The 12,341-nt window shown below is 39.3% G+C and overlaps 1 protein-coding gene across 1 annotated transcript; it reads left to right on the top strand.

Annotated features, from left to right (window-relative positions):
- Positions 1-200: 200 nt before the first annotated feature.
- LOC117541426 (GRB2-related adaptor protein 2-like) lies at positions 201-6,146 on the top strand (the record flags this gene model as incomplete). Its single annotated transcript, XM_034208570.1, has 2 exons — positions 201-364; positions 6,013-6,146. Coding segments are annotated over 2 exons (298 nt in total), but the record flags the coding sequence as incomplete, so codon positions are not given.
- Between the last annotated feature and the right edge of the window lie 6,195 nt (positions 6,147-12,341).

The following is a 12,341-nucleotide window of genomic DNA, read 5'->3' as shown; positions in this document are numbered from 1 at the left end:
CCATTTTAAATTCTCGTAATTTAAAAAAGTAAAATAAATCGGTATAATGTTTAACGACTGCAAAAAAACGTTTCTCTAAATAAAAACACTTTTTGGAGAAAATGTTTTTTAAATATATATATTGTGCTGCCTATGACAGGAAAAAAGCATTGCAAAGACTTGTAATAGTAGTATTTGATTCTGTGTGTCCTGCCCTGTAGATTAGAGGCAGCTGTGCAGCACTTTAGGTCCTGCGGGACAGCAGGGGGCCAGTACTACCTCTGGTCGGAGAGATTCCCCTCCCTCAACCAGCTGGTGGAGATATACCAACACACATCCATCTCCAAGCAGACCAAGGTGTTCCTGCTGGAGGACCGGAACCCAGGTAGGAACAGATAGAGCAGAAGTACAGATACTCGGTGTTTTAAAATACTCTGGTGAAAGTAGAAGTACTGACTAAAACTTCTTTACTCAAGTCAAAGTAAAGAACTTTGAAATGTACTTCAGTCAAAAGTACCCATAACTAGCAGCTGTTTTAAAGAGTACCCGGACCCCTTCCTTATATTAATAGAACAATAATGTCATTGTTAGCTAATGAATGTTTCCATGCTGAACAACGGCAACATGACAACGTTTCCATTGGTCCCTCTTCTTTAGAGAAGACCAGGAAATGATGGATACACGGATCGTGTTCAAATCAATAGGCACGCAATGACTCTAAAGAATAATGATCACGCATCAAACACACATTCAGACTAAAGGAACCAGCTGTTTGGGAAATGAGAGAAGTAGAAAGTACAGGTATTTGAGTTCAACATGTAAGAAGTAGAAGTACAGGTATTTGAGTTCACATGTAAGAAGTAGAAAGTACAGGTATTTGGGTTCAACATGTAAGAAGTAGAAAGTAAAGGTATTTGTGGTTCAACATGTAAGAAGTAGAAAGTACAGGTATTTGAGTTCAACATGTAAGAAGTAGAAAGTACAGGGTATTTGGGTTCAGCATGTAGAAGTAGAAAGTACAGGTATTTGAGTTCAACATGTAAGAAGTAGAAACTAAAGGTTTTGGGTTCAACTGTAAGAAGTCGAAAGTAAAGGTATTTGGGTTCAACATGTAAGAAGTAGAAAGTAAAGGTATTTGGGTTCAACATGTAAGAAGTAGAAGAAGTACAGGTATTTGTGTTCAACATGTAAGAAGTAGAAAGTAAGGTATTTGGGTTCAACATGTAAGAAGTAGAAAGTACAGGTATTTGAGTTCAACATGTAAGAAGTAGAAAGTACAGGTATTTGAGTTCAACATGTAAGAAGTAGAAAGTAAAGGTATTTGGGTTCAACATGTAAGAAGTAGAAAGTAAAGGTATTTGGGTTCAACATGTAAGAAGTAGAAAGTACAGGTATTTGGGTTCAGCATGTAAGAAGTAGAAAGTACAGGTATTTGAGTTCAACATGTAAGAAGTAGAAAGTACAGGTATTTGAGTTCAACACATGTAAGAAGTAGAAAGGTAAAGGTATTTTGGGTTCAACATGTAAGAAGTAGAAAGTAAAGGTATTTGGGTTCAACAGGTTAAGAAGTAGAAAGTAAAGGTATTTGGGTTCAACATGTAAGAAGTAGAAAGTACAGGATTTGAGTTCAACATGTAAGAAGTAGAAAGTACAGGTATTTGAGTTCAACATGTAAGAAGTAGAAAAGTAAAGGTATTTGGGTTCAACATGTAAGAAGTAGAAAGTACAGGTATTTGGGTTCAACATGTAAGAAGTAGAAAGTACAGGTATTTGAGTTCAACATGTAAGAAGTAGAAAGTAAAGGTATTTGGGTTCAACATGTAAGAAGTAGAAAGTAAAGGTATTTGGGTTCAAACATGTAAGAAGTAGAAAGTACAGGTATTTGAGTTCAACATGTAAGAAAGTAGAAAGTACAGGTATTTGAGTTCAACATGTAAGAAGTAGAAAAAGTAAAGGTATTTGGGGTTCAACATGTAAGAAGTAGAAAGTACAGGTATTAGTGTTATCAACATGTGAGAAAGTAGAAAGTACAGGGTATTTGTGTTCAACATGTAAGAAGTAGAAAGTACAGGTATTGAGTTCAACATGTAAGAAGTAGAAAGTACAGGTATTTGGGTTCAACATGTAAGAAGTAGAAAGTACAGGTATTTGAGTTCAACAATGTAAGAAGTAGAAAAGTACAGGTATTTGAGTTCAACATGTAAGAAGTAGAAAGTAAAGGTATTTGGGTTTCAACATGTAAGAAGTAGAAAGTACAGGTATTTGGGTTCAACATGTAAGAAGTAGAAAGTACAGGTATTTGAGTTCAACATGTAAGAAGTAGAAAGTACAGGTATTTGAGTTCAACATGTAAGAAGTAGAAAGTACAGGTATTTGAGTTCAACATGTAAGAAGTAGAAAAGTACAGGTATTTGGGTTCAACATGTAAGAAGTAGAAAGTACAGGTATTTGAGTTCAACATGTAAGAAGTAGAAAGTACAGGTATTTGGGTTCAACATGTAAGAAGTAGAAAGTACAGGTATTTGAGTTCAACATGTAAGAAGTAGAAAGTACAGGTATTTGAGTTCAACATGTAAGAAGTAGAAAGTAAAGGTATTTGGGTTCAACATGTGAGAAGTAGAAAGTAAAGGTATTTGGGTTCAACATGTAAGAAGTAGAAAGTACAGGTATTTGTGTTCAACATGTAAGAAGTAGAAAGTACAGGTATTAGTGTTCAACATGTGAGAAGTAGAAAGTACAGGTATTTGTGTTCAACATGTAAGAAGTAGAAAGTACAGGTATTAGAGTTCAACCTGTAAGAAGTAGAAAGTAAAGGTATTTGTGTTCAACATGTAAGAAGTAGAAAGTACAGGTATTTGGGTTCAACATGAGAGAAGTAGAAAGTATAGGTATTTGAGTTCAACATGTAAGAAGTAGAAAGTACAGGTATTTGTGTTCAACATGTAAGAAGTAGAAAGTATAGGTATTTGTGTTCAACATGTAAGAAGTAGAAAGTACAGGTATTTGTGTTCAACATGTAAGAAGTAGAAAGTACAGGTATTAGTGTTCAACATGTGAGAAGTAGAAAGTACAGGTATTTGTGTTCAACATGTAAGAAGTAGAAAGTACAGGTATTTGTGTTCAACATGTGAGAAGTAGAAAGTACAGGTATTAGTGTTCAACATGTGAGAAGTAGAAGTACAGGTATTTGAGTTCAACATGAAAAGAAGTAGACAGTACAAGTATTTGAGTTCAAACATGTAAGAAGTAGAAAGTAAAGGTTATTTGGGTTCAACATGTAAGAAGTAGAAAGTACAGGTATTTGAGTTCAACATGTAAGAAGTAGAAAGTAAAGGTATTTGGGTTCAACATGTAAGAAGTAGAAAGTACAGGTATTAGTGTTCAACATGTGAGAAGTAGAAAGTACAGGTATTTGTGTTCGACATGTAAGAAGTAGAAAGTACAGGTATTAGAGTTCAACCTGTAAGAAGTAGAAAGTAAAGGTATTTGTGTTCAACATGTAAGAAGTAGAAAGTACAGGTATTTGGGTTCAACATGAGAGAAGTAGAAAGTACAGGTATTTGAGTTCAACATGTAAGAAGTAGAAAGTACAGGTATTTGTGTTCAACATGTAAGAAGTAGAAAGTACAGGTATTTGTGTTCAACATGTAAGAAGTAGAAAGTACAGGTATTTGTGTTCAACATGTAAGAAGTAGAAAGTACAGGTATTAGTGTTCAACATGTGAGAAGTAGAAAGTACAGGTATTTGGGTTCAACATGTAAGAAGTAGAAAGTACAGGTATTTGTGTTCAACATGTAAGAAGTAGAAAGTACAGGTATTTGTGTTCAACATGTGAGAAGTAGAAAGTACAGGTATTTGTGTTCAACATGTGAGAAGTAGAAAGTACAGGTATTAGTGTTCAACATGTGAGAAGTAGAAAGTACAGGTATTAGTGTTCAACATGTGAGAAGTAGAAAGTACAGGTATTAGTGTTCAACATGTGAGAAGTAGAAAGTACAGGTATTAGTGTTCAACATGTAAGAAGTAGAAAGTACAGGTATTAGTGTTCAACATGTGAGAAGTAGAAAGTACAGGTATTAGTGTTCAACATGTGAGAAGTAGAAAGTACAGGTATTTGTGTTCAACATGTAAGAAGTAGAAAGTACAGGTATTTGTGTTCAACATGTAAGAAGTAGAAAGTACAGGTATTTGAGTTCAACATGTAAGAAGTAGAAAGTACAGGTATTTGTGTTCAACATGTAAGAAGTAGAAAGTACAGGTATTAGTGTTCAACATGTGAGAAGTAGAAAGTACAGGTATTTGGGTTCAACATGTAAGAAGTAGAAAGTACAGGTATTTGGGTTCAACATGTAAGAAGTAGAAAGTACAGGTATTTGAGTTCAACATGTAAGAAGTAGAAAGTAAAGGTATTTGGGTTCAACATGTAAGAAGTAGAAAGTACAGGTATTTGTGTTCAACATGTAAGAAGTAGAAAGTACAGGTATTTGTGTTCAACATGTGAGAAGTAGAAAGTACAGGTATTTGTGTTCAACATGTAAGAAGTAGAAAGTACAGGTATTAGTGTTCAACATGTGAGAAGTAGAAAGTACAGGTATTTGGGTTCAACATGTAAGAAGTAGAAAGTAAAGGTATTTGGGTTCAACATGTAAGAAGTAGAAAGTACAGGTATTTGAGTTCAACATGTAAGAAGTAGAAAGTACAGGTATTTGAGTTCAACATGTGAGAAGTAGAAAGTACAGGTATTTGTGTTCAACATGTGAGAAGTAGAAAGTACAGGTATTTGTGTTCAACATGTGAGAAGTAGAAAGTACAGGTATTTGTGTTCAACATGTAAGAAGTAGAAAGTACAGGTATTTGTGTTCAACATGTGAGAAGTCAAAGTAAAAAGTCGTCAGAAAAATAAGTAGTGGAGTAAAGTACTAATACCAGATAAATATACTTAAGTACAGGAACGCAGTATTTGTACTTCCCACCTCTGATGGTCACCTTCGAATGAAAACTAACAATATATAATATATATACTTATTGTTATGTACTAAGGAGGGATTTGAACAGAAACTTCCTTTAGTATTGAAACAGAGTCGTAGCAATTGATTTCAAATTAGGATTGTGATTCAATAATTGAAATGATATATACAGAAGGGGATTATGTGTGCAACATCTATGTGAGTTTAGTCAGGATTTTTAGATTAAAGTCAGATTTGCATTATTTTATACACAAATATATAAAGACAGTAAACAGAAGTACTAAATGAAATCCATATAAAGTAGTGTATTTTATTGTTTTGTCTCAACAGCAACGAAGGGGCTCAGAAGATGTTCTTCCTTCCCAGCGTCCTCTGCCACCTCCTCCCTCCTCCGACTGCCCACCTGCATCTGCACCCGTGGCACCACGACAGGGTGTGTGTGTGTGTGTGTGTGTGTGTGTGTGTGTGTGTGTGTGTGTGTGTGTGTGTGTGTGTGTGTGTGTGTGTGTGTGTGTGTGTGTGTGTGTGTGTGTGTGTGTTGTGTGTGTGTGTGTGTACATGGCAGCATAATGAATTTGAACTGCTGTACCTCGGTATCAGTTTTATTCAGAATTCTGCCAGTTGTTGCCTAACTTTTTCAGGGAATTATGGAGTTGAGGACATTCAGGAATTAAACACAAGTCATACAGAGGAGACTGGTGAATTGCTTAGGCCACCTGGGCAGTAGACAGGAGGTGAACCGGTGCTCTCCAGTTCCAAAGTCCATGTAAATTGCCCATAAGAGAAGTTGATCGTGGTTGCAGCTGTAATATTGTACCTGAATGACTTTGAGTGTGTGTGTGTGTGTGTGTGCGCGCGTGCGTGCGTGTGTGTGTGTGTGTGTGTGTGTGTGTGTGTGTGTGTGTGTGTGTGTGTGTGTGTGGGTGTGTGTTGTGTGTGTGGTGTGTGTGTGTGTGTGTGTGTGTGGTGTGTGTGTGTGTGTGTGTTGTGTGTGTGGTGTGTGTTGTGTGTGTGTGTGTGTGTGTGTGTGTGTGCAGGTCAGAGCTCTGTACACTTTCGAGGCAGAGGAGCCGGACGAGTTGGAGTTTAACACCGGAGACGTGATCTCGGTGCTGGAGAGCTCTGACCCGACCTGGTGGAGAGGAGCTCTGAGGGGGAAGAGTGGCCTGTTCCCCTCCAACCACACCACCCCCCTCTGACACACACACACACACACACACACACACACACACACACACACACACACACACACACACACACACACACACACACACACACTATATATAAGTTCTAACATTTATAACTACGTACATCAAAACGCTGTTCACAAGTGAATAGTGTGAAGGAGTTTTTTGTATAGGGATGAAGCTAAAGATCGTGATCACATGAATCAAAACGTTTTGGAAATCTCACACTGTAAATCAAAAGACGCCACTTCATGTCATTGATAAACCCATTCAATAAAAGTAGTTTGTTATATATGAGTGTATGATAAAACAATCCAGACATGTTGTATTGTTGTAATTTAAGAACCTTTAAATGTGCTGCTTATATCCTGAATCAATGCAGATGTACCAGCGATGGTTGAGATACTGAAAAGGGAAGAGCAGAATACAAAATATACCACATTTTCAAACTCATGGGCGTACATGTTAATGCTGTATATGTATTACTCTATAGTGAGTAATGAACATTTACTTGTTAGGACCCAGTGCAGTCTAGTGTCTGCCCTTCTTACTGCAGTTTTAACATACGAAATTGTGTGGTTTCAAATAGGCTAGATTTAGTTTTACTTTCAGCTGTGTCGTTGTTGTTGCTTTTGTTGCTTTTAAATTGTCTATTGTGTTAACTTGTACTTGTTTCATGGTGTGTGAGTTGTGCTGTGTGATTTTGTTGTATGTTTTGTTTGTTTATTTGACTGTGCATCACTTTGGTCTGGAGGTTTTAAAGTGCTTTATAAATAAAGCTGTTTGCATTGTATTTGCAGAAAGGAGTTAAAAACTAACTGCAGTTTAGCATCAAAGCAGACACAGCTGGAAAGGTGACGTACTCAGTGGCGTTTTTATATGTACGAAGGTGGTGGGGCACGAACAACTTAGATGTGTGTATACAAGCTTCTGGGGCTTTTTTAAACAAGTAAACAAATAGCTGTAGGCCAGGGGTGCCCAACCTTATTTGAACCGAGAGCTACTTTTAAAGTTGCCAGTCTGCCGAGATCTACCAGTCCAAATAGAGAGGCGTAGTTACTGACAGCCTACTACCAGGTAAATACACACTTCTACTTGTATAAAACTGACCTTTGTACGATTAATACCTCGTAAAATACTGCAGATCCTTTATTTTACCTCTTTCTAATCTACACACATACAAGTATTTAACTGAAGTTACACAACAGTGTTGTTGATACAGAGTTGGAGTTTATTCAAACGTCACTACAGTGAGTAATGTTTTCAAGAAGCATTGAACAGTGCTGCCACATATGACACAGGGAAAAAGAAAATACTCTGAACCCTTTCTTTGCCATTAAAATGAGGCTTACTAATAAGATGACTCAGATCTGAAGCTGCTCAGGAATCTGCTGCCAAAGTGCAATACAAAAGACAACATTAATAAAATCAAACCATTTTTTTGTTGCATTTTAGTAGATTATAAAAAGAAATGCCTTTAAAATAGGATGCAAGCAACACTAGCTTCTTAACCTGAATTGATAATAGACTATAATCAATTTAAGTTTGCATTCTTATACCATTTTGTACAATAATTATAATGAATAAGTTCAAACAAACTAAAACTTACAGCTGATTAATAACGGTATCCAACTTGAGTTTTTATTATATCAAAAACCTGTTGAAATGCTTCTGTTATTTTTACTGTCCCCAAAAAGCGCGTCGGCAGCCTCCAGGAAAGCTTCTTTCACAACTTCGCCGTCTTTGAAAGACTTAATGTGTTTCTCAAGAACGTGCCTGACACGATAAGATGCTCTGGTAGCAGCCTTGCTCTTGTTGTCGGGCCTGGTGAAAATGGACTGCTGTGCATTTAGCTGTCCTTTCAGGCCCCTCCCCTTTTGGAGCGTAGGGCAGAATTAGGAGGGAGTTCCGTCTCGTAGCGTTTGTGCACTGTTTTGAAATGCCGCTCCTAAATTACCCTTCTTCGATAAAGCCACGCTCACATTGCAGATGAGACAGATGGACTTTGAATTGGATTAGATATAAAAAATAAAATAATCATCCTCCCACTCGGAGTGACAATTATATATTTTGGGCTTTTTTGCTTCTGCCATAATTGCGGTCTTGTGTGTGTGCGGACTGTCACTCCTGTTGACACGGACAACGTTAGCGAAATAGTGCCCACTGACCACCAGCCACGCCCCCACACATGGGGTCACGCCGGCCAATCACAAAGCTTTGGTGCGTTCAAGTGCATTATTCTGGCACGGGAAGATTATGTTATAGGACATTAACGATAAAACTGAATATTGTTGTTCTATTTTTAGACACATCTCGTGATCGACTGGGAATCTCCCCGCGATCGACCGGTCAACTTCAATCATTTTCTTTCCGTTTTACTGATTTTAATCGCTATACGCTGCTCTCTCGTCTCCTCTTCACATCTAAACTTTTCACAGAACTCGTATTTACAGCCAATCAGCTCTCTGATTTAAGAGATGACGTTTGGTGAGTATGGCAGCACAGTGCCCCTATGGTGATTATTTTTGTGCCGCACACATTGAATAGAAAAACACTCTGAGCATGCGCAGTGTAGTTTTTACAGCACACGTTCATTTTAACCGCAGAGAGAGGGGCTTGATCGGGGCTTGCCCCACGTTGCTCACACGGCTCAATAGGCACACTGTAGACACTAGTTAGAAGACTGCAGACTAAAACAGCAATGTACAGACGAATCAGACGACTTGTTAGCAGATTTAGTCTTAAACCTTTTTGTCTCCTGCAGCAGAAAGGTGAATAATCTCAGCAGTTCAAGTTTAGCCATTCATCACGGCGTTATTCATTATAGGCACACATCTCAAGAGGCTTGAGGACAGAGAGAGAAGGGTGACTTCCAACGGTCTTATACCCCAGGTAGTGACATCACAATCATGTTGTACAGCGCTAACCAATGAACACAGAAGTCGCAGCTACTTACATAGACAATATGGTACACAGTAATACATGGAGTCATACAAGCCTGTATGTTATATCTCAACACTCCAACTTATGAATTATGTGCTTACTGTTTACCTGTTCATATCTAATCAACAAAACAAAAACATGGTACAAATGATTTAAATGTGGGCTTCTTCCACACATTTTACACACCAAACATGATCCCTTCAAATGTCCTCAGCTTCAGTTTGGAAGCAGGCTTGGTCATCACATCTGCAACCATTTCGTCTGTAGGACAATAAACCAGTGTCATCTTTCCCTGCCTTATGGTGGACCTAATGAAGTGGTACTTAATATCCACGTGTTTACACCTTTGTCTACACACAGGATTTTTAGCAAGGGCTATTGTCCCCTGATTGTCCTCGTTTACAACTCTTTTCTTATACACATATGTGTCTATCCCTTCCAGTAGCTGCTCCAAGTAAATACACTCCTGTATTAATAGAGCTAGAGCCATATACTCAGCTTCACATGTGGAAAGCGCTACTGTAGGCTGTTTCTTGGTTTTCAAAGAGACTAGTGAGCTGTCCTTACTCATGCTCACACAATACCCTGTCATACTGCGTCTATCTGTTTTATCTGCAGCCCAATCAGCGTCACTATAAGCCTGCAGGCCTAGTTTCTCAATGCTCTTTCTGAAACAAAGCGGCTTGTCTGCAGTACCCCTGAGATAACAAAACGTGTTTTACTGTAACCCAATGTTCATCAAATATTGTTATAACTTGCTTACCACGAAACATAGGTCTGCACGTGTACAGGTAGTCAAATAGATTAGGCTGCCAACAGCCTCTCTGTATTTCTTCACATCCACCATTTTAGGTGCATCTTCAGTGTAATCTAACTTTTGGTCACAAGGTGTGTCCCTTACCCTACACTCCTGCATGTCAAAACGTTCCAGTATCTTTTCCACGTATCTCTTTTGTGATACTTTCACACAGCCGTCAGACTGACTGAAATCCATGCCCAGAAAATGATTTAATCTCCCTAAATCCTTCATTTTAAATTTTGTGGAAAGCATGTTTTTCACTTTCTCTAAAATCTTGGTGTTGCTGGCTGTGATGATAAGATCATCGACCCAGATAGCAATTATGACTTTCCCCTCTTTAGACTCCTTGGAGTACACGCAGTGGTCTGCCGGGTTCTGTGTGAAATTGTCATCTGTTAAGCATTCATGCAACATCGTATTCCAATTTCGCCCTGACTGCTTCAGGCCGTATTGACTTCTCTAGCTTACACACTAGCTTTCCTCCCTCCTTTACATAACCCTCAGGTTGTTCCATGTAAATGTCGTGATCGATGGGTGCATGCAGGTAGGCTGTCTTTACATCCATCTGGTGTAAAATAAAATCCTCTTGGGCTGCCTTCTGCATTAATTCACGTACACTTGTCAGGTTGGCTGTAGATGAGAACGTCTCTCCGTAATCTATCCCCGCCCTCTGACTGTATCCTTTTGCTACGAACCTAGCTTTGTACTTGTCGTGTCCGTCAACGTCTCCTTTAACTGAATAGACCCATTTACCTCCCACTGTTTTCCTGCCCTCTGGCAATTTTGTCAGGGTAAAAGTCTGATTGTCTTCTAGAGACTTAATTTCCTCATCCATCGCTTTTCCCCAGGTTTCTGACTCGGTCGATGTCATGGCCTCTTTAAAGGTCAGAGGTACACTGCAAACTGCTCTGTAACAATAATCTATACTAGTGAGTGTTTTATCCTCTTCATCACTATCTTCCTGAGTATAATCTCTAAAGTACTCAAGGTTTGCGCTCCCTACTGGGATATCTCCCACTCTCTGAGGCATGTGACTCCACCCTAGGGTGCTGTTCGCCATCATCCTCTGGTGCTGACTGTGGAGCGTTAGCTTGTACATCTTTGCTCAGTATAGGCTGTGGGGCCTTTACTCCCTCTTCACAGTCTTCGTCCGAATCCTGTTCTAACCACTGTGTCTGAGTCTCGCTATCACAAGTTGTGCTGGTGATAAACTTTACTAGTCTGTGCTTCTGAACCTTCTCTTTGTCGGGGTAGTAAACTAGATAGGCGGGGCTTCCCTTGTCATGCCCTACAAAACGTCCTTTCTCACACCTAGTGTCTAATTTGTCTCTGTCCTGCTGGTAGGCATAGCACACTGCTCCAAACGTACGCATCCTCGCTAAGTTACACTTCTTCCCTGTCAGTGCTGAATATGGCGTAGTGCCCGTGTGCTTATTAAAACACCGGTTTCTGGTATGTGCTGCTTCCTGAATGGCATGGTGCCACAGGTTTTTAGGCAGATCACTGTCAATAAGCATACATCTGGCCATTTCAAAAAGAGTGCGCCCTTCTCTTTCAGCTGTCCCGTTCTGATGTGGGGAATAAGGACAAGACGTCTCATGTCTGATCTTGTTCTTTCTCAATAGTGTCTGAAAGTCCTTACCAGTGAACTCAGTCCCATTATCTGATCTAATGCATTTCACCGTCCCATAGGGTAACATCTGCCAGATACTTCTCAGTGGCTTGAACTGCGTCACTCTTCGCTTTCAGGAAATACACAAACACTGCCCCTGTACACACATCTGTAAATGACTGCATATACTTGAAGCCATTTATGGACTCGTTATTAACTGGACCAGCTAGATCAGTGTTCACCAACTCAAGTGGTGTGTTTGCTTGATCGGTCGGATCTCTGTTTCTCGTTTGGGTAAACTCTCCCTCTATGCATACTGTACAATCTTTATCAGGCTTACGCTTTGTACCCTTAATATGCATACCTACAGTTACATCCTGCAGCTTTAACACATCCTCATAATTACAGTGACCCATAATCTCATGCCACGTTTGGATATCATGGCTGACATGACACTTATCTTCAACATCACACTCTGTTTGCAAATAGTACATTTTCTTACATACATCAATTTCAAACTTGGTACCATCCGGTACCATCAGAGCATCTTTACCTTCGTCGAAGAACACCTTGGCTCCGTTAGCTGTAGCAGACTTCACGGAAAAGAGTTATTGGGGGTACGATGGGATGCTTTCTTCAGAGTCACTTTACACCGTCGTCCCTCGCTGTCTATCAGACACATCTCTGCTTCTCCTCTGCCTTGTGCTACCCCGAAGGTGCGCCTCCCGTCTGCCAATTCCATGCTCTGTCTCTCCGGCTTGAAGGTGCTGTCAAAAATCTTGAATTTATTCTTATCGTTGATGATGTGAGACGACGCTCCCGTGTCCACGATCAATCCTTTTCTGTGGGTCTG

Source organism: Gymnodraco acuticeps, unplaced genomic scaffold (genome assembly GCF_902827175.1).
Source record: "Gymnodraco acuticeps unplaced genomic scaffold, fGymAcu1.1, whole genome shotgun sequence".
In the NCBI taxonomy this organism is placed as follows: domain Eukaryota; kingdom Metazoa; phylum Chordata; class Actinopteri; order Perciformes; family Bathydraconidae; genus Gymnodraco; species Gymnodraco acuticeps.
This window is presented reverse-complemented; position numbering and strand designations above follow the sequence as displayed.